Raw genomic sequence first — 22,450 nt, forward strand, 5'->3', positions numbered from 1 at the left:
AATATATAATTGTGATCAGACCCAAAGTGGCACTTTAAAACTAATTTAATTAGTCGCAAATTTTGGACACATTGTAAGTGTGATAGACGAAAAATCAATCCTTAATGTCCATTTTCAAACTAGCGATTCTCATCAAATGGTTAAAAGGATTGTCTTCAAGATAATGTTACAATTTTGTAAATTTTTAAAATACCATAAGATTTTCAAGGAAATTCAAAAACTAAGTAACATACCGGCCATTTTACTGAAAATAAGGAAATTAGCTTTAATAGCAACAATTTTCATTACATGTAACACATACAAAAAAAATTGGTATTTCAATTTTTTCGACGAAATAAATATAAAAGAATCCCGTAAGCTTTCCTGTATATTCCCTAATTTTCATAAAAATTTATTACCGTGTATTTCACAAAGCCGCGTTTTAAAGGCATAGTTTAAAAAGCACACAAACTTTTCATGTAGACTGGCATCTTTATTTTAAATATGTAAATGAAGGACTGAAGCAATCCTGATTTAAACTTTAATTTCCCACTTAAAAAGTGAGATTTGTAATACGTTCTTTTATTGTTTCGTGCTTCGAAAATTCTAAGGTCACAATGGTGATTATTGAAATTCTACATAATCTCTGCATAATATACGCATGTTATTAAGGAACACGCTACTACCCGTCATGCTGTAACTACCCTTGACATTCAAAAAATTATACGTCGGCATCCGCTTACACTACATTAAATTTCAATAAATAATTTGTGCATTTGCGGTCTTTGGTCGTTGCTACAAAGAAGCTCCACCGGGGAAGGTTTAATCCATGCGAGTCAAATGTTTCACCCATATATTTTGTCACGACTTCAATCGATTCCGATATGATAAATTGGTTAAGGCTTTCGCGGCCCGTTGATAAGCTATTATCTTCATTCGGGTTTAAAGGGGGTCGTCGATTGGAATTACTTCCTAACGTTTCGCTAGCACGAGTGGCGAGCTTCTTCAGAGGTCCTTCCATCTCCGATGTTGGACGTAGACTGACGATTTCTCCTGCGCAGGTTGTATTTATGCCGATTGGTGGAGGGCGGGGCTTGTTCCACTTCGGTTGGTCTCGGGATATCGATCGGTACTGCTCGGGCGTTCCTAAGGATCGGGTTCCAGATTTGGTTGAGTCTAAGGGTCTCCTCCTTTCGGTTGAAATTGTGAGGGTGTTTTTGAATCTCAATGGCTTCCCTGACTAGTCTGTTGTGATAGCCGTTGACCGATGCTAGTAACTTACAGCTCTCAAAGTGTATCCTGTGTTCCCCGCTGCCCAGTGCGTGTTCAGCCACTGCAGACTTCTCTGTATGTCCTAGCCTGCAGCTTGCTTTATGCTCCTTAAGTCTCGTTCCCATTGATCTCTTGGTAGTTCCGATGTAGACCTTTCCGCATGAACACGGAATGCGGTAGACTCCCGCAGCTGAAAGTGAGCCCCTCTTGTCCTTCGCTGACCTGATGGTCTGCTGGATCTTCTTTGTAGGCTTAAAGATTGTTTTGATGTCGTGTCTTTTCAATGCTCTGCCAATCCTGTCGGTGACACTCGGAATATACGGCAGATATGCGTGGGAGGTGGAGGGTCGTTGTTCGGTATCCCGTGATCTTGATGATCTTGAGTTCATTGATCTCTCGATCTCCCTCTTACTGTAGCCATTTGCCTCGAACGCAGTTTTTAGGTGTTCAAGTTCCATCTGGAGGTTCTCCGGTTCGCAAATCCTTCGGGCTCGTTCTGTCAGGGTTCTGATAACCCCATACTTTTGACTTGGGTGATGGTTGGATAGAGCATGCAGATATCTGTCCGTATGGGTTGGTTTTCTGTAAACTGTGTGGCCCAGCTTGTTACCTCGCTTCCTCACTAGTACGTCCAAGAATGCAAGTTGTTGGTCATTTTCAGTCTCCATAGTAAACTGGATGCTGACTGTTGAGATGCTGCAGAAAGTTGTTGATCTTGTCCATACCATGTTTCCAAATCACGAAGGTGTCATCCACGTACCGGAACCACGTTGCTGGCTTGTACTCTGAGGTCTCGATCGCTTTTTCCTCAAAGTGTTCCATAAATAAGTTGGCTATAACCGGGCTTAGTGGGCTTCCCATTGCCACTCCGTCCACCTGTTCGTAGAAGTTTCCCTTCCACACGAAATAGCTACCGGTCAGACAGACTTCAAAAAGTTTGCAAATATCGACAGGAAATATCCTGTTCACCAGGTCCAAGCAACTCTTCAGAGGTCCTTTGGTAAACAGTGAGACAACGTCGAAGCTCACAAGGATGTCGTTTTGTTCAATATTGATATCTTGAATCTTGCGCACGAAGTCGGTGGAGTCCTTGATGTAACTGGTGCCGTGTCCTACGTGTGGTTGAAGCAGCGATGCTAAGTGTTTAGCCAAGTAATACGTTGGTGATCCGGGCGCGCTAACTATTGGTCTTAACGGGACATCTACTTTGTGTATCTTAGGTAGTCCATAGAGCCTTGGTGGAACAGTCTCCGTCTTCACAATGCGCTTTTTGATTTCTTCTGACAGTGATGATGACTTGATGAGTCGGTTGGTAAGACGTAGTCTAACTAGAGGAACTCTTGGACCCGGGAAGCTACAAACCCCTGAAAAATGATCCGACGCAAGTTAGACTACGTCTTACCAACCGGCTCATCAAGTCATCATCACTGTCAGAAGAAATCAAGAAGCGCATTGTGAAGACGGATACTGTTCCACCAAGGCTCTATGGACTACCTAAGATACACAAAGTAGATGTCCCGTTAAGACCAATAGTTAGCGCACCCGGATCACCAACGTATTACTTGGCTAAACACTTAGCATCGCTGCTTCAACCACACGTAGGACACGGCACCAGTTACATCAAGGACTCCACCGACTTCGTGCGCAAGATTCAAGATATCAATATTGAACAAAACGACATCCTTGTGAGCTTCGACGTTGTCTCACTGTTTACCAAAGTACCTCTGAAGAGTTGCTTGGACCTGGTGAACAGGATATTTCCTGTCGATATTTGCAAACTTTTTGAAGTCTGTCTGACCGGTAGCTATTTCGTGTGAAAGGGAAACTTCTACGAACAGGTGGACGGAGTGGCAATGGGAAGCCCACTAAGCCCGGTTATAGCCAACTTATTTATGGAACACTTTGAGGAAAAAGCGATCGACACCTCAGAGTACAAGCCAGCAACGTGGTTCCGGTACGTGGATGACACCTTCGTGATTTGGAAACATGGTATGGACAAGCTCAACAACTTTCTGCAGCATCTCAACAGTCAGCATCCCAGCATCCAGTTTACTATGGAGACTGAAAATGACCAACAACTTGCATTCTTGGACGTACTAGTGAGGAAGCGAGGTAACAAGCTGGGCCACACAATTTACAGAAAACCAACCCATACGGACAGATATCTGCATGCTGTATCCAACCATCACCCAAGTCAAAAGTATGGGGTTATCAGAACCCTGACAGAACAAGCCCGAAGGATTTGCGAACCGGAGAACCTCCAGATGGAACTTGAACACCTAAAAACTGCGTTCGAGGCAAATGGCTACAGTAAGAGGGAGATCGAGAGATCAATGAACTCAAGATCATCAAGATCACGGGATACCGAACAACGACCCTCCACCTCCCACGCATATCTGCCGTATATTCCGAGTGTCACCGACAGGATTGGCAGAGCATTGAAAAGACACGACATCAAAACAATCTTTAAGCCTACAAAGAAGATCCAGCAGACCATCAGGTCAGCGAAGGACAAGAGGGGCTCACTTTCAGCTGCGGGAGTCTACCGCATTCCGTGTTAATGCGGAAAGGTCTACATCGGAACTACCAAGAGATCAATGGGAACGAGACTTAAGGAGCATAAAGCAAGCTGCAGGCTAGGACATACAGAGAAGTCTGCAGTGGCTGAACACGCACTGGGCAGCGGGGAACACAGGATACACTTTGAGAGCTGTAAGTTACTAGCATCGGTCAACGGCTATCACAACAGACTAGTCAGGGAAGCCATTGAGATTCAATAACACCCTCACAATTTCAACCGAAAGGAGGAGACCCTTAGACTCAACCAAATCTGGAACCCGATCCTTAGGAACGCCCGAGCAGTACCGATCGATATCCCGAGACCAACCGAAGCGGAACAAGCCCCGCCCTCCACCAATCGGCATAAATACAACCTGCGCAGGAGAAATCGTCAGTCTACGTCCAACATCGGAGATGGAAGGACCTCTGAAGAAGCTCGCCACTCGTGCTAGCGAAACGTTAGGAAGTAATTCCAATCGACGACGGCCTTTAAACCCGAATGAAGAATATCGATTCCGATATATTCGTAAATTTGGTTCCCGACGGTTTTGCTTTCTAAAATTTTTACTCGAGATTCATAATAAACTTACATATACTACACAATTGACAAAATAGGCTAAGATATTGCATTGATTATTATTATTATCAGATTTAGTTGTTTAATTGCAGATATTTGCTTGTACAATAAGTTTTAAGATAGTGAAAAAACATATCTTCATAAACAAAATTACTTACATTGTTAGTTCGTCTCCTTCACCCAGTAAAGCTCTCACGGGAACGTATATCAAAGTTGTGACCAGTGGAATTCCCCAGCCTATTATCACCATCGCCATAAGTAAATTACTTTGGGAAATAAATGCCCACACCAGAACTGTATGAAGGTACAGTCCTTCGCAAAGCATCCACGAATATGTAGATATTAGGCAGCTGTATAGAATGGTATGCAGCGCTGTGCACCAGAACTGTAACACAAATATTTGTTCTAAATTAGCAAATCGTCTTAGAAATGCTTTGTTACAATTTCAATGGTACATAATTAAAATTAACCCAAGCTGTAAGGGATTTTATGAACACACACAAAAGTCGAGGTCTCAAAAATTATTTATGAAAATATTCGCGTCCACGGGCATCATGGGATCACAAAAGAAATTGTGTGTACCATAAATAAACATAAAAAGCTCCGTCTCAAACGCATACAGACGCAACATGGAATGAAACCGACTCCGTTTGATTTCTACAAAATTTAAAAAGGCAAAGTAAAAAAATTAATGAAATATAAAAAAATCATAAAACGTCTAGACCGGAGGCTTGCACTCTACGTTATTGAAATTAATGTCGGCGCAAAATTAAAAACTGAATTTACGCAATCGTCGATCCCTATTTGTGGCTATGGAGGAGATCAAAATATAAAGTTTTTTACTCCTTGGGTACTCATGAAAGGGGTGTTTTTTTTCGATGTATGTTGTGGCATTACATTTTAAATATAATTTCTGGCATATGACCGCCACGGCTTGCGCGGATGTAGTCCAATCTGGACGTCCAATTTTCGATGACTTTTTCCAACATTTGTGGCCTTATATCGGCAATAACACGGAGAATGTTGTCTTCCAAATGTTCAAGCGTTTGTGGCTTATCCGCATAGACCAATGACTTTACATAGCCCCACAGAAAGTAGTCTAGCGGTGTTAAATCACAAGATCTTGGAGGCCAATTCACAGGTCCAAAACGTGACATTAGGCGGTCACCAAACGTGTCTTTCAATAAATCGATTGTGGCACGAGCTGTGTGATATGTTGCGCCGTCTTGTTTTAACCACATCTCCTGGACATCATGGTTATTCAATTCAGGAATGAAAGAGTAACGTTCTGGCCATCATCGTTTTTAAAGAAGTACGGACCAATGATTCCACCAGCCCATAAAGCGCACCAAACAGTCAGTTTTTCTGGATGTAACGGTGTTTCGACATACACTTGAGGATTAGCTTCACTCCAAGTGCGCTTCATCGCTAAACAAAATTCGCTTATGAAAATCGGGAACAACGGCAATCTCGTTTTGGGCCCCTTCGACGAATCTACGCCTTACTTGATGAATTCATGATGAATTGCCAATCCAAACTGAGAATAAATCACTTCACAGCTGTTAAATCGGTCGCCGTCTTGAACAGTCATGCCAACTTAAAGTTCTATACATCGAAAAAACCCCCAACTATAATTATAAAATCTTGATTAGAAGAAAAACGATGAGCATGGATAATGATGATAGACAGTAGAGAGAGAGAGAGAGAGAGCAGAGCCTCTGTTTAACCAACAAGTGACTTTTTTTAAAAAATAATCCTTTATTCAGTACATTTATATTATAATTAGATTGTAATACACTATTATACTCTCTAGACATGAATTAGGTAACTTTCTAAACAATACATTAAGCATTTTCATTGAATTATCTAATATAATTGGTTGTCTCATTTTTCACACAATGTTAGGCAGCAGGTTGTAAGTATTTGAAGCTGCACTTGTTCTGGCATTCCGGAACTGTATGTCAGTGTGATTTCTTAAGTTGTGTGTTTTATTCTGTACTATTTTAAAGATAAGTTTAGATTGTTCAAATTGTAATATAATTTCAATCGGATTAATTTGAAGTGAGTACTGCGTTTCAGTGTGCATTTTGTAATCTTAATTAAATAGCGTTTTAAATATTTTCTTTTGTATTATTTTTATTTTATTAAAGTTTGTTTTATTACATGTACCCTAGACTGCAATAAGATATTTTAAACCGACGAGAAACATTCGTTGTATCTTGTATCTTGAAATTTCGCTTAAAAAATAGTTACACCTGTATAACGCTGCAACTCAGGGAACTATTTTGTTCTTTATATGACTAATGTGAGCACTCCAATTTAGCTGCTCGTCAAGCGTAAGCCCTAAATATTTTATTTTATCAACTGTTTCCAAAGTAAAAACATTTATCTTAATGTTAAAGTTATTATTTTTTTTGTAAAATCTATTTAGTTTTTCAACGTTTATTTTTAATTTATTACATACTAGCCAGCTGCTTTTAAGTCAATATTTGCTATATTTGCCAATACTTCTGGATTCTTTAATGTATAAATTAAGACCGTATCATCTGCAAGCGCAAGACGTATAACTTATACAACAGGGGCCTAAGGACGGAACCCCGAGGGACCCCACAATTATTAGCCATAACTCTGCTTCTGCAGTCTTCCAGAGTTACGTGTTGACTGTGGTTGGTAAGTATATTCGAATTAGATTTTACATAGTCCTATTTACATTTACATAGTCCTATTTGTTCAATCTTATCAATAATCAAACCACGATCGACAACATCGAAGCTTTTCTTAAGTCCACGAATACAACCAAAACCACCCTTCCCTGATCAGGACTATTTAATATTAATTTCACTAAGTTCATAGAGGCGTTTAGTGTACCGCTATTAGATGTAAATCCGTAATGAAACGGTTCAAAAGTAACGTGCCTTTCTAGAAAGCATGTCACTCTATCTTTCAAAAGAGTTCCGATTATTTTTGAAAAAGTACTTATGAGTGATATTAGCCTGTAGCTGCTGCTCGACATCCTCGACCCCGATTTATATATTGGGCCTACTTTAACGAATTTTAGTTCCTCTGGAATTTTCCATTATTTACTAATTATTATTATATATTATTTACTAATAATAGGTCCAATTTATTGATTCAGGTTGACAAGATTACACCATCGTGTAATGATGCAGCATTTTTCTTAAAGTTTTTTATAAGATTTGCAATCTCGGTTTCACTAGTTGATTCCAAAAATATATCATTTTTACATAACACTTCGTTAAACGTTAGAGAATTTTTCTCGTCCTCAATTTTTTTAACAATACCTAACCCTATATCTGTAAAGTATTTATTTAATGCATCCGCAATGAGCTTTTCATTACTTGTTATTTTGATACTGTCGAAGGGTCTTAAAATTCCTCTTAAAATGATTCTTTGCACACGCTTTTTAAATACATTTAATTTAAATACATTAGGTATTTAGGTAGGAAAAAATGTTTTAGAGTTATAGATCGTAGTCGCTTAGATAAACAATCCAATTTTGATAACAATTCTGTTGCATTTTCAAAAATTATTTATCCACGTTATTAAATTGAATGAAATATTACCAGAATATTTGTGAAATGGATTTCAAAGATGGGATCGATGGCCGCGACCGCCTAGCCTATCCCGAATACATAACACATGAACTCATTTTCATGTACGCAGAGAGCACATCTATTGCGGTGTCTGCAAATTCTGAACATAACTTCAAATAAAAAATTCTCTTGACATCACATGAATTCTCCAACAGATGTAGGAAAAATAAACTTATTATTAATTTGACAAAAACAGTTAATGTAATTTAAAACCAAAGATTGCAAGCCACTGGAATTGTGCTTTATGTTTGAGAATTTCGCTCTTCGCTTAGGTAGTAATTTCAAATTTTCAGGAATTTCGATTGAAAATCGTTTTAACTAGAAGTCACAAATCTATATTATTTGCTCCAAATTAAATAAATGCTAGTACATGATAAAATCATTAAAAAATTTAATCATTTAGCTTAGTAATCTGATTACTCTATATACGCATATTCGACTCTTAGCTATAATATACCCATATGGGACAGCGCCCAGGACACAGATAGGGTTTTAGCAGCGCAAAAGAAAAAAATGTTGGGGGTAACAAGTAACGCTTTATTTACATTCATTAACATCTAACTCAGTTGAGATTAAATAGCACTTGTCACGCATCTGAAATCTGTCACCAACTGTGAAGTGAAAAGGCTACTGTTGACGGATACATTCTACACATTACAGAATTTTAAATGTACTTGTGAGTTTTTTTTGTATAAAAATTATATATAAACTACCATTTACAATTAATATATTTAAGCAATGTTTAGTTTTAGGTCTGTAACTCGTCATATCTACTTTAATGTATCCGAATAAAATAAATAAATAAATACATTTATTCTGGTTTACCGCCATTTATAATTTCGATAGTCCCTAAATAAAAATGAAAACCAATTATTAAGAACGCAGTTAAAATTCCTGTTCGAGTATTAATGGTTTAATAACCACTAATTCCTAATTTCCGTTTTATTATTCGAATTTAATCTAAAACGACCAACCGGCGATGCGGCGAGGAGAAACTGGCGCATCTGTTTCGGATAAAGCAGCTTTTTTCCGGATATAGAAAATCTCCCGCTCTATCGAAGACCTGTCGATTATAGTTTGCTAATTCGTATGAACAAAGCATTTGTGGGGTATTGAAATCGCCTATGAAAATTACGCCAGGAATGTGGAAAAATTTAGAAAAAAACCAGAACACGGCATATAGCTGCAAAGCTGCAAAATGTTTTAATGTACTTACTTATTGGATTAACATTAGTTTAATAATAATAATAATTGGTTCTTTATTTAAAATAAGCCGCACATATGTCTTTCTACTCCCGTCTGTAAAATTCCCTGACATTTCCTCGGCTGTGCTATGTTATTAGGATGCTTAATGATTTCGATCTGAATTTTTTTTGGATCTAAATATCGAATAAAATCTGATGTCCTGTTACGTGGGGATGTTCAGAAAGCACTCTCGAAGTTCGACTTGTTGCTCAAGTGTATTCTTTGCTACAGCTACGCGGTATACTGTCCACACTGGCTCTCTTGAGAGGATATTTTTCTTTTTTTCGCAGAAATTACTGAAGTACTACTACTAATGGATGGTCAATTAGGGACTTACTTTGCGTTAGTGGTATTGGTAACGTGTATTTTTTGATCAAACGTGATTTTGCTATTGGTAATTTTTTGAGAGAAGAACTGAGGTGAGATGTGTTAATTTCTGGTTAAGAGATTCTAAGTGATGCAAAATCATAAAACATCCTAGTGACATACAGACCGCGACATAGATTTCTATTTCTTCTCCATTTGAGAATCGGTCACCCGTGAAGCAATTGACGTATCAACTTGTTAAAAATCAATGACGTGCCGTTTGATACTGTACTGTGATTCTTATCGAAGGAGACGCAGACAAATTACGAGTAAAAATAAGCTAGAAAATGTCTAATTACATTTGAATAGCATCAAAGGAAACAAATAAAGAGACTTTGCAGTAAAACTAGATAAGTCTTACAGACTGACAGGCTAGGTGCGAATATTTTCAGCGGTAGAGCGTTCGATTATTTTCACTTATTTTACAAGTGAACATCAGATTTTATTAACTTGTCCCCTAATGGCGCTCACAGGTGTGAACACTACAGGCGTGATTCGCACTTAAGAGAGGACAAAGAGCAAAGGATAGTAGACTATACAGATCGACCAGGAAGTCAAGTAGCCGAGGGTCAGGGACAAGTCTAATATTTCCAGAGAGTTTTAAGAGAAATGAGACTTTCTAACATCCAACAAATAAGTCAAACCAGAATGTATCTTCGAGGTTGTTAACCGAAGGAGGATCGAGAGCGATGGCTGTTGATCGTTTGAATCCAGCATATTTAAATAGTCGAATTTCCCCTGACTATATAAATGTTTATTCGGCAAAGCTCAGTCTAGTTAATTGCGACCCGTTCGTTTGGATTTTATTAAGGAAATTATAATTTTAAACCCAGTTTGTAACTATTCAAGCGAACTCTATGGAGTTGGTAATATCACAAGTTATTAGATGCGATAAAGCTAAGAAGGGATAACAAGTTTTTGCTTAAAGCGAAACAAAGTTTTTTTTAATCGGTGGAAGGAATCGAAAAATATTGTTTCTACTAAACTACCATAAATTCTGGAGTCGTTTCAAATTTCCACGGGTAATATTGACAAAACTTTGGTAACAAACTGTAGTTTTAATAAGTGACGATAATTAAGTCCTCGCGTAACCCAAAATTTTAATTTGAAACCGTGTAATCTGTCCACAAAATTCAGCGCCGTATGGTATGAATGGCAATGCATATTTTAATGGGTTTAGATCGGAAGCCTGCTAATTGTCATACAGCGGACCAAGCTTTATTACTAAAAGCTCTTGCATCAGAGAACTAAATTCCCTGTTTCCACATTGCTAGCAAGGCTTGTCAATTATAATAGGTTTTGCTTAGTTTCCAATATTCTCGACTTTAGAATTGGCTATTTTAGTCAGATAAAGTTACATTTCTACGAACAATTGCCTACTATTATTTTGATAACATGATTCCCTTTCTTCGCTGATATAGAATTAAATGGCGAACAATAGGAGTTAACAATATACAGCGTAAATATCGAGTGATCTGACAGATATTCCAAAAATTCAATTTCCTAATGTATAGCTGTTGTTAAAGAACTATTGCAACAGTATTTGATAATTTTGTCTCTTTTGTTTTACGTATCCTGTCAAGGAAAAGAAACCTGTAAATTACATTGCAGTGTCTCAAATTTTTTCGAATCCATTTGTAAATTTATCCATTTATCCTTCATTTTTATTATAAAAATTGTTCTTTCGTTTCAAAATAAAATAGCCGATAATGCTAGAGCCACAGCCTCGACACCCGGTAAAACAGGTCCAGCTTCGGGAGAAAAATATGTTATGTTTATTAAAAAATTATATTGAAATCAACTTTTTCCCTAACTATTTAAATACAAAAATTGGAGAACGGCGAACTATTGGGTTGTTCGGAAAGTCATTTCGTTTTTTTTGGGGAACATGAAAGACAGTTTTCGTATAATGAATAAATATTTTATTAAATTATATATTGGCCATTCTGGTCCAACACCTTTTGCCATCTTTCTGGCAGTAACATAATTCCCCTCTCATAAAAGTTTTGGTCCTTGCTGGCAAAAAACTGGTTCAGGTGGTTTTTGACATCTTCATTTGAGGTAAAGGTTTTGCCATCCAAAAAATTTTGCAGGGACCGGAACAAATAGTAGTCGGAAGGCGCCAGATCTGGAGAATATGGTGGATGTTGCGGTACGTCCCATTCAAGCTGTAAAAGTTTTTGGCGAGTGACCAAACTTGTGTGAGGTCTCGCATTATCCTGGTGGAACACTACACCCTTCCTGTTGATTAATTCGGGCCTCTTCTCTTTAAGTGAATTATTCAATTTGTCCAGTTGATGACAATAGGCTTCTGAATTAATCGTTGTATTGTCCGGCAAAAGCTCAAAAAAAAACGATTCCTTTGACATCCCACCAAACGGAGAGCATCACCTTTTTTTGGTGAATGATGGCTTTTGACACTCTTTGAGCCGGTTCATCTTTTCTGCTCCATGACCTCTTGCATTTAACATTGTTGTATACAACCCATTTTTCGTCCCCGGTAATAATCCGCTTCAAAAATGGATCATTTTCTTGACGTTTGAGGAGCGAATCACACACGTCAACGCGACGACACAAATTTCGCTCCGTAAGGACATGGGGCACCCACACATCGAGCTTCGAGGTTAAGCCCATGCCTTTCAAATGGCCATAAACAGTCGAATTCGACAAATTTAATTTCTCACCGATTTCTCGTGTGGTTATTCGCCGATTTGCATCAACTAATGCCTTTATCGCATCTTTGTCAGCTTCGACCGGCCTTCCAGACCGTGGTGCATCTTCGACATCAAAATTGCCGGATCGAAATTTTGCAAACCAGTTCTGGCACTAGCGTACTGTTAACACGCCTTCTCCATACACATCCGTCAATTTTTTTCTCGCTTGGATAGCATTTTTACCTTTTCTGAAGTAAAAAAGTAAAATATGACGAAAATGCTGCTTATTGCTCTCCATATTTAAAAGGGCACCAACCAAAAACTACTGCGTAGAATTAATAGAACTTTTTCACACACAAGCCTTGCAATATCAGCTCTCAAGACATATAATGGTTATGCGGCTTAAGTGTGAAGTTGGTTTCGAAAAAACGTAATTAAGTCCTCTGACGGGAAAAAACGAAATGACTTTCCGAACAACCTTATAAAATACCGAATTATGTACTGATGTCAACGCGTCAGCTTCGTTAAACACTGTGACATATGCGACAGTCGCAATTAAAAAACAAAATAGCATCCGTGCCTAAAATCTACCGGAAACATTCCGCGTGCCTGAATAATTGGGTATTGTAGGTGTGAGAGAGCAGAAAAATTAATTCATTTTTTTTCAATTAAATCACGTGTGGCGTGACTATATGAATAAAAAATAACTACCAAAACTAAATTCGTCGGTTAAATTCCGGAAACGGTTGTGTTTAGCGTAGGTATTCGATAAACTGGCTGCGCACGGCAACAAGAATGTCAACACAGGGAGCCACTCTAATTCTATACCAGATGCAAATCGAGCTTTGGGGTGGAGAGCACGAATCCAGAGAATGACGATAACTCGCATTATATTTGTTTCTACGATATGGTAACTGAATATACAGGGTGTCGATTAACCAATAATTCTATTAGAAATACAATCAGTTTTTAATAAGTACAGTTTAAGCGAAAAAGCACACTTCATAGTTTTGTTAATTGTTACGGATAATTAAATTAATATCTAAACAAATTCATAATAGTTTTTAATTACAAACAAATTGGAATATCAAACCAAAATGAATGATAATAGCTGCTCTTTCAAATCTAATGCAATCAATTCTTTTTTTAGGTTGAATTCTGATTTCTTTGTGTAGGCAAACGCTTCGTTTCAAGATCCTATTAGTTTTTTCGTTTGCGTTTAGATCAACATTAAAGCATAGGTAACGTAGGTTCAATTCCCTGAACTGAACAAAGGACTTTTAGGTTTTATTTAGAAACTTTTTACTCCCTTTTAATTATCTGCCAACCCTATGTAGAAAAAAACTAATAGTATAGAACGAAAGTGGTCATCGGCTACTCAACAATAGAACTATTATAAATTCTGCAATATTGTAGTTTGCAGATTCGAATGTCAGATGTTATTAAAATAGAGCAAACAAATAACGTACGTTTAAAATTCATAAAAATGGTTCAGGTAAAACTTAACAAAACTTTGAATTTATTTCGGCCAAAATAGCAAATTCACTACTATTGGCTATACACAATGCACGAGAACGTAATAGATTTTACATACTGCAGATTTACCATAACTTACATGTTTAGGAACAAGAAAATCGACATATCATACAATCTCGACACCAGGACAGGAGTTATAGGACATACTTTAACTGATCCCTTTATTTACCAGCGAATTTTAAATGGTGACATGTATTTAAACTTCCTACAAAACGAATTGCCTGGATTAATAGAGGACGTGCCTTCACAAGTTAGTTTAAAACTTTTAGAGTCACTGCAAGTAATTATTCAAATACAGTGTTGCCCGTTCGTGTGATTATCAGAACAAGTCCAGTTGCTTGGTCCCACGTTTCAATTGCTGTACGCTGGACTTATTTTTATTTATTTGAAGAGGTATATATTATAGTCGAGGATTAACCAGCAGAGGAATTATGGTGCACAGTGTGAAGAAAATCCAGTGGAGTTCCAAGGCATTTTTTGTTTCGAGATATGTTTATAACCAGTGGTGTTTCGATTGATCATTTTTCGAAGGAAAAAATTATAAACTGACCACGCGTGCGCAAACATCAACTTCATTAAACACTGTCACAAATCAATAAAGCGTTTAGTGACTAGGTCGTTGGTCGTTGGTCACGGATTCGATTGTGGTCTTAGTAGGTACAAATCCTTATGGTTTATTTTTAACGCAACGACCGTTCCAATTTGTGTTTCATTAAAAATGTTGTGTGTAAGCTTGTGTTTTCATTGTTTGTTTTATTGCTTTTTGCAATTGCTTCGGAATTCGAATTTCAGGGCATATCACACACTAAAACATATCTTTCGTATTAATTAAGCATACCCTAACAAACCACATGAAAATAATAGAAAATTAGTATATTATGCAACAAGTGCGGTAAACAGCATTTGAGTCAAGAGTTTATTTGGCACGAGCGAAGCGAGTGTTTAATAAATGAGTGATCTAAAAAGTTTACCAAACGTGTTGCACACCACATTTTTCTACGACCGTTAGTTTTTGGGTACATTTTTGCAAAACTACACTGATGCATTCACTGATGTGAGCGTCAGAATTGATAAATGTCAAAATTTAGACCGTGTGTAAAATCTCCGAAAACATCTGATTGCCCCCAAACCATGCGGTAAAATCCCGGAAATGTCCGATGGGGCTCGAATTCATGAGACAAGAAACTTATGTGGTAAGGTGACGCTTCCCGCACGCTAGATCAGTGTATAATTACAGAAGAGAGTAGAAAAAACAATAAAAACGTTCATTGTTAAGCATTTTAAGATTCTTTACAGACCAACCTCATAATCGGCCTTTGCTATTGGCGCATTCCACTATATAATGCTGCACATATTGCAAAGGCCGATGGTTGAAAATTTAACAAACTGATTTTTGAAAATTTCAGTTAAATTAAGTGTTTATGATTATTAGGTGTAGTATATATATTTTTATGTTTAGTATATATATATATATATATATATATATATATATATATATATATATATATATATATATATATATATATATATATATATATATATATATATATATATATATATATATTTTATAGGATGATTCTTAGGATTTGGTCCACAGTGAACAAAACTCACAAATAATTTTAAAACACTGTAATTGTCATTGACGTTTCGACCGGCAACCCAGGTCTTTCTCAAAAACTGCAAAACAAAGGACAAAAAAAGCGTCTAACACAGAATATCTTAAACAGTAGACATATACGAATTTAAAAATTACAAATATTATAAAAATAAATGACATATATTAGTCATACTCACAAATTTATTATATTTTTTTTAAATGTCTATTATTAGCGCTGTTTGTGAAAAAGTACCACAACATACATCATTGCCAAAAACAATAACGTTCTTGCCTTGGCGTACGAATCACAAATAGAAGTGGAAAATAAACATTCATTGTATCTGATGTCTTTTTTTTTACCTCTTTGTTTTTATTTATTTATTTTTTTAGAGTGTACGTTTGTGTTAAGTTTCACTGTGGACCAAATCCTAAGAATCATCCTATAAAAAATATACAAGGATCCAAGAAAAGCATATTTTTCAACTATATATATATATATATATATATATATATATATATATATATATATATATATATATATATATATATATATATATATATATATATATATATATATATATATATATATATATATATATATATATATATATATATATATATATATATATATATATATATATATATATATATATGTATATATATTTTAATTTACCACTAAAACTACGATCGAACCCGCCGGCATGGCATTCCAATACAATATTTTTCCTTATTTAAACATAGAAGTAATATAATGCGCTGGGTCTATTGGCGCCTCAGTCGGTTACGTTTATTGACGTTTTTCATTCTGGAATTCGGACGTGAACTTGGTGTTCCGCAGTTTTATTTATTTATTTTTTTGGTGTCCATTTAGATCTAGAAATATTATTTATTTAGAGTTGAATAAATTATTCCGAAAAGCACAGAAATCAAAGAAGTATAATTTTTAGGAAACACTGAAAACTGATTAATTAAATATGGTTTGTTTTTATTTAAAGTATATTAATTTATATTTATTTAAATTGTAGGTGGTTAAACAATAATGTGTTTTTGTTCATTTTTGTCTTTTGTTTAATGCAATGAAATATGACTACATACCACGTAAACGTTTTTCTTGTTGTATAATATAGTAATTAAATGACTTAAATGCATCTTCAAAGAACAACCCAGTTTTAAAGGAATTACGAAGAATTCAAAGGAATTCTGACGAATTCCAGTGGAATTCCTAAAACCTTTGAGAAATTATAAGAATTACGGTTACACTCTTAGCCTGGAGTTTAAGTGCATTTCAACGAAGTTCTTATTGAACGAATTATAGATGCCTTCCAAACCGTCAAAATCACTCTCGGAGTTTTAGAACTCGCACGAGAGTCTATTAGAAAAAGAGAGGCGAGTGTATCGCAGGATAAACTTTTACAAAAGAGTTTTATTACATTTCTTGTATTTTAGCTTTAAGGAAACTTGCAATTTAGATTATAAAACGAATAACCAATGTTCATTTGGGCTCCTTCGTTACAAATTATTATTAAAATTAGCCAAGACTAGAAAATAAGTTTTTCTCGACAAGAGTTGCAGATATGAATAAAGTGATTTTAGGAATGACACTGTTGATATTTGGTAAGAATATGAACTGGTATCATATCTCTGCTGGGTGAAGAAATATTGCGCATTCGGGATACAGGGTGTTTATTATAATAATCCAAACTCTATGATTTTCAAAATTAACAATCTCATCTCTCATTGTTAGTTTGTGGTCTGAATAACTAAATGTGTAGTTTTTACGCTAGAGCTTGGAACGAATTATGAAAGATCAATCTTTCGATCGAATTTTTACTACGAGGAAGTATATTAATTTCATTTCTTTTTATGATATTGGTCTTATCTAATGGACATTTAACATATTATCTGAGATGTTTGACCGTCGTTCTTATGCTCCCACTTAGATCGGATTTAGAACACCAAGGTACTGTAAGTAAGTAAATAACATCTAAGGTTGACCAAAATTTTAGATATTAGGTTTATGCGTCGCCTTTTAAAATCAGAAATTATCGCCTTTCTCATAGTAAAACATAGACTAATTATATTTCTATGTGGTAAAACTTCCATTAAGTTCAGAGACTCGCAAGTTCTCGTTGCATTCGTTTAATCATTTAAAAATGTTTATCAAAATTTATCAACTTGACTGTGTTTATATCTCTCTCGTAATTTAGTAATAAAAGGGCAAATATCGTTCTTTCGTGAAGATATACGTAGACGTCTGTTTTAGGGAATATTTCAACCTATCAACTGCACGCGTGACAACTATCTTTAGATGTTGTCCAGTAATAACAGTAACCGTAATTGCCCAGATTAGCTTCATTATCTTCTGCATGCAGTGCACTAATCTCTACTGGCATTGTGATTACATATTAGATTATTAGAAGCCCGATTTAATAATCTCTCGGTTATAATCCATTTGATTTCATTTGAATCTGGAGTAATGGGTTATCGAAAATACATCCAACGTATTCGGTAATAATTTATAAAATTCTCGACGTTGAGCCGGTATAAGAGTATGTAATCTCTAAGGGATCAAAACTTTCTCCTCCAAATAAGAGAAGTCCACTCCCAACGGACTGGAAAATTGAAGGCATTATTAGAATTCGTCTTCCTCTTTAATTATATAAAATGCGACCGACAAAATTATTTCAGAGAATTGTACAAAATTTAACAACCAGAGTTTAATAAACATTGCATAAAGGTACAAAATTATCTATCAGCTTTTATTATAATACAACAAATACATTCTAAATTGTAATATATATCTAAATTGGAACTTTACAGAGAATTATAGGAATATAAAGCAAAAACAGTTGGTTACATAAATATGTAGTTATATGTATGCATAAACCGTAACGGATGCCAGGAGATGAATGTGGCCTCCTTTTCCATTAAATCGACTAAACTACACTAGAGTTGGCTCATTTGTTTTAGATTGTTCTCGAGAATGTCCGACAGAGATATACGTCCTACGTCATTCTGTCAGCGTACTTGATTGAACGTGTTAATGATTTTGTTCCTTTTTTGTTTGTCCATTTGGTTTGGTTTTTCTTTTTCTCGATGTTTTTCCTCAGTTCATTATCTCCGATAAATAGATGTTAATGGCTTTGCACCTGCCATTATTTAGAATTGCAATTCTTTAAAATAAAATGCGTAGGAAACAAATTAATACCTTCCTGTAAATTTAAATAAATTTAATAATTTAAATTGTTGTTCAACAGTTCAAGAATAAATAAGCTGGATGCTTATTTTGATGAAAAGTATTAAATAAGCAGATATTATCCAGTTTACACGCTATTCACCTATACAAGTAAACACTGCAACCATTGTATATAAATCATCCAAAATGTAAACATAGTAAAAAGGAAATCTTACCTTATTGCTTATAAGAGTTTCCGTTTCGTCGAATACGACGTAATACCATAACAGCCATAAAAAATTATTGATGGCAAACGAGGCGAACAAATTGATGTGGATCAATATCCTAGCGCACCTTAACGACCTGGAATGAAAAAAAAGATACGGTTTAAGTTTTATCTTTTTATAGTCGATACTCTAGGTGAATTCGGCTTTGTTATCGAGACTCTTTTGTGCTCCAGAGTATCGAAATGCGTTCGTTTTTGCAGTCTGAGAGCCGTCAAATTTTTTAACAGAGGGGTCGTATTTGATTTACTTTTCCTACGAATTCTAAAAGGGCCGGAACGATGGCATTGAATAAATTTGTTTAAATGAATCCTGGCGAGAAGGCCGCCAAACGAAAGTGTCTGCAGAGAATTATGATCACCTGCTCTAAAGAAAGAAAGAACGAAAAGAAAACCGAATATGGAACAAAAAAAATTCACAACAATAAAGTTATATAGGCAATTTATTTAGTTTTTTGCTCCATCTATATTTTTATACATTATTACAATAATATTGGGATACGCTCTGAAAAAATAAAGGCTCATTGTATTCGAAAAGTCCGGATTCCAGATGCATTTTTTTGAAATTTTTGCTATATAGGTTTTATTTATTTATTTATTTACAAAATCAACAGAATTACTTTTACTTACAGAGTAGGGTGAGAATAACGTAATACAATTTAATAATTATTTCCATATTTCGAAGAATTAAAAATTTATTTAACAATTTGTATAAAAAAATCACAGCAGACGCATTTCTTCTCTTATGTAGAGAATGAATATTGCATGATTCCATAATGTCTGTCTTCGGTATGTGTACTTGGTACAGAAACTTATTTTGGACGAGTTTTATAACAAGGACTCCACATAAAAGAACAATATTCAAGAATACTTCTGACAAATGATATATACAATGTTTTAAGACATATTAAAATATAATGCTCACAATTTCTTATGATAAAACCATACACTCAAGACGCCCTATCTATTATATCATTTATATGTGCCCTGAAAAATCCCGCAGCTCCGCAACTCTAGCCAACACGGTTCCGCAATTTTATATTGAAATTCTGCTTGTTTCTGCTTTCTACTACAGCTAAGCTCAAAACATTGATTAGTATTAAAAAGTAATTCATTTTTTATAGTCCTGTCTACTCCATCAACAAAACTAAAAGTGAAAATTATCGCACTTTTAGGTTTTACGTTCGTGAAAACATAAAAACCATTTACTTCCACTATTTGAAAACAAAATAGTATAGGACAAAAAATTGAAAAAATGTCCAAGCAGTGACTTTACAATGAGGAAATCAAATTCTATTTCGTTTAATTTATTTAATAAAAACATAATGAATAAAGGAAGCCTTGGGATTTTCAATTTTTTTAGAGAACAAAAAAATTCACTTTAAATGTTAAACGTGCTCATTCCTCTTGTTTTTAGTTTTGGTTAGAAATAGTGAGCACAATTTTTTAAAATCACATTATCTTGACATATTTTTGTTGATAACCCATGTTGTTTAAGAGAAAATTGCTCACAAATATTTTAAAACTTTTTACAAAACTTCTGGATTCCTCCTGCGTCGGTTTTTGCTGAGTCGAACTTGCAAGATAATATCAACATTCAATTTTAAATAATTTAGTAGCGTTAATATTTCAAATGCCAAATCACAACGTGTATTTATTTAACAAACACGGGACGATACGATCCCATTGGTCGCTGCCAAATTGCTGTACGAATTGCTCTGGATACCTAAAATACATTTTGTCATCTAAGCCCTCACCCTCCCGCTTTTTGTTTTTGCTTAGTCTTGTTAAGTTAATTAAATTAGCCTGGTTTAATAAAAATACCTGCAAAATCAGAAGAACAACATAACTCTACTACACACTACAGAAAATGCAATTGAAGATAACTCTATGCACAACACCACTAACATTTACATAAATATTCCCGTTCAATGCCCAAGCATTCTTATACGAGAACTTCGTAACTGCAGCCTTAAGTAAAGAAAGTCGCACTTTTGTTAAGTCGTCTTTAATGTGTATACCTGTATTCTTGAGAAATTTTCGATTTTTAAGTACGGTACTACGAACGATATCGGTACAAAAACGTACAATAACAGCACGCGGCCATTCAGGCGGTTTTTTCGCACTAACATGGAAACAGTTTTGGAATATTTGCATTACTAACATTGACATTGATGTTAACAAATTGACGACCTCGGCGCGCAAGTGTTCTCCATCTTTGCACTGCAGCCCAAATATCCGCACATTGCGGTTGTGCACAGCCTGTTCTTGATCATCCGTCCTTTTCCTCAGAAGTTGATTTTCAGTTTCCAAAAATTTTATTTTATCAGAATAACTCTTAATAGTTTCATTTAATTTAGAGACTTGTTCCTCAAATTTACTTTCAATCAATTTTGAAACTTTATCAATAATCTCCTGAATCAATTTATCATTAAACGTAGTAACAATGAATGTTTTGATCTCTCTCGATATCAGCCGATGACCCATGTTTACAATCAGTACGAAGTAAGAAAATTTGCTACTATAAACAACTTAAAAACAAAAGTTTTTATGGGCGATGTTGAGCACATATGTTCACTCACAGTGCGCTATCCTTAAAAACGTACAATAACTGTGACAGCAATTGCAGAACGTACTGCTATCCCAGGCCTATTGCAGGCCGTTTGCCAGAATCAGCACGGGATAATTTTTATTAGTATCGTAAAATTATAAAAAGTTTGATTGCGACTATGCATAATATATTGTCGAGGACACTATTTCTGGTGTTTCTGGTTTTTTGCTCTTGCTAATTTTTTTTATTTTCTTCTCATTTCAATTTCATTGAGTTGGTATAAGTTATTTAGCTTGAGCGTGTCTATTAGTAAGCATCTGCATAAACAATTTAATATACGAGTTCGAAGTAGTCCTTTTTAAGTTCTGCTATTTTAATATAATTTTCCGTTCTAGTCCGTGTTAAGTACTAATATTCAATTTTCGTAAGTGACATATTTGCTTAAGAATATTATACTAAATAACTATAACAATGTTATGTAACTTTACCTAAAAATATTCTATGTGTGTTAATAAATAATTATTATATCGAACAATCTTTTCAAAATTTTATTAGAAAATAGTATAAATATATGTGTTGTAACAGAAACGTGGCTTAATTGCTCGATATCTAATGACAGATTGAAAATTGATGGCTATAACTTTGTAAGATCTGACAGGAAGCTCGGTCGATGCAGTGGTCTGGTGTAAAGTCTTCAATTTCACTTAAAATACTAATTTTGATTAGATTAGTTTCTTTGATCACTTGGAGAATGAACTATCAAATTTATATACTGGATTATATTCTTTCGGATATAGTTAGTCACTCCGGCGTTTTGCCAGTTCCTCATATAAGTGACCCCAACCTCGTTTTTTGTTCAATTAATTTAAAATATAAAAAATCTGGTCCTATATTGAAAACATTAAGAGATAAATTTAAATCAGACTTAATGTCCATTCCCTGGAATAACATTTATGATATAAAAAATGCATAGGGCAAGGTAGAATTTATTAGTAGCAATATAAACGTTGTTAGATATTCACGCCCCACTCAAAACCTACAA

The 22,450-nt window shown here is 35.2% G+C and overlaps 1 protein-coding gene across 2 annotated transcripts in view; it reads right to left on the reverse strand.

The window, feature by feature from the left end:
• Window positions 1-22,450, reverse strand: part of LOC132703038 (calcitonin gene-related peptide type 1 receptor) — a 95,740-nt gene that overhangs the window by 42,102 nt on the left and 31,188 nt on the right. For both annotated transcript variants that reach the window (XR_009619011.1, XM_060672062.1), the window contains exons 6-7: window positions 18,811-18,937; window positions 4,546-4,772 (exon numbers count right to left, since the gene is read on the reverse strand). Coding sequence is in view for 1 of the 2 variants with exons in the window: in XM_060672062.1 (XP_060528045.1) it covers window positions 4,546-4,772; window positions 18,811-18,937 (354 nt within the window). In the remaining variant the exon portion in view is untranslated. The remainder of the gene's footprint in view (window positions 1-4,545; window positions 4,773-18,810; window positions 18,938-22,450) is intronic.

Source organism: Cylas formicarius, unplaced genomic scaffold (assembly GCF_029955315.1).
Source record: "Cylas formicarius isolate icCylForm1 unplaced genomic scaffold, icCylForm1.1 PGA_scaffold_6__28_contigs__length_40554024, whole genome shotgun sequence".
NCBI lineage: Eukaryota > Metazoa > Arthropoda > Insecta > Coleoptera > Brentidae > Cylas > Cylas formicarius.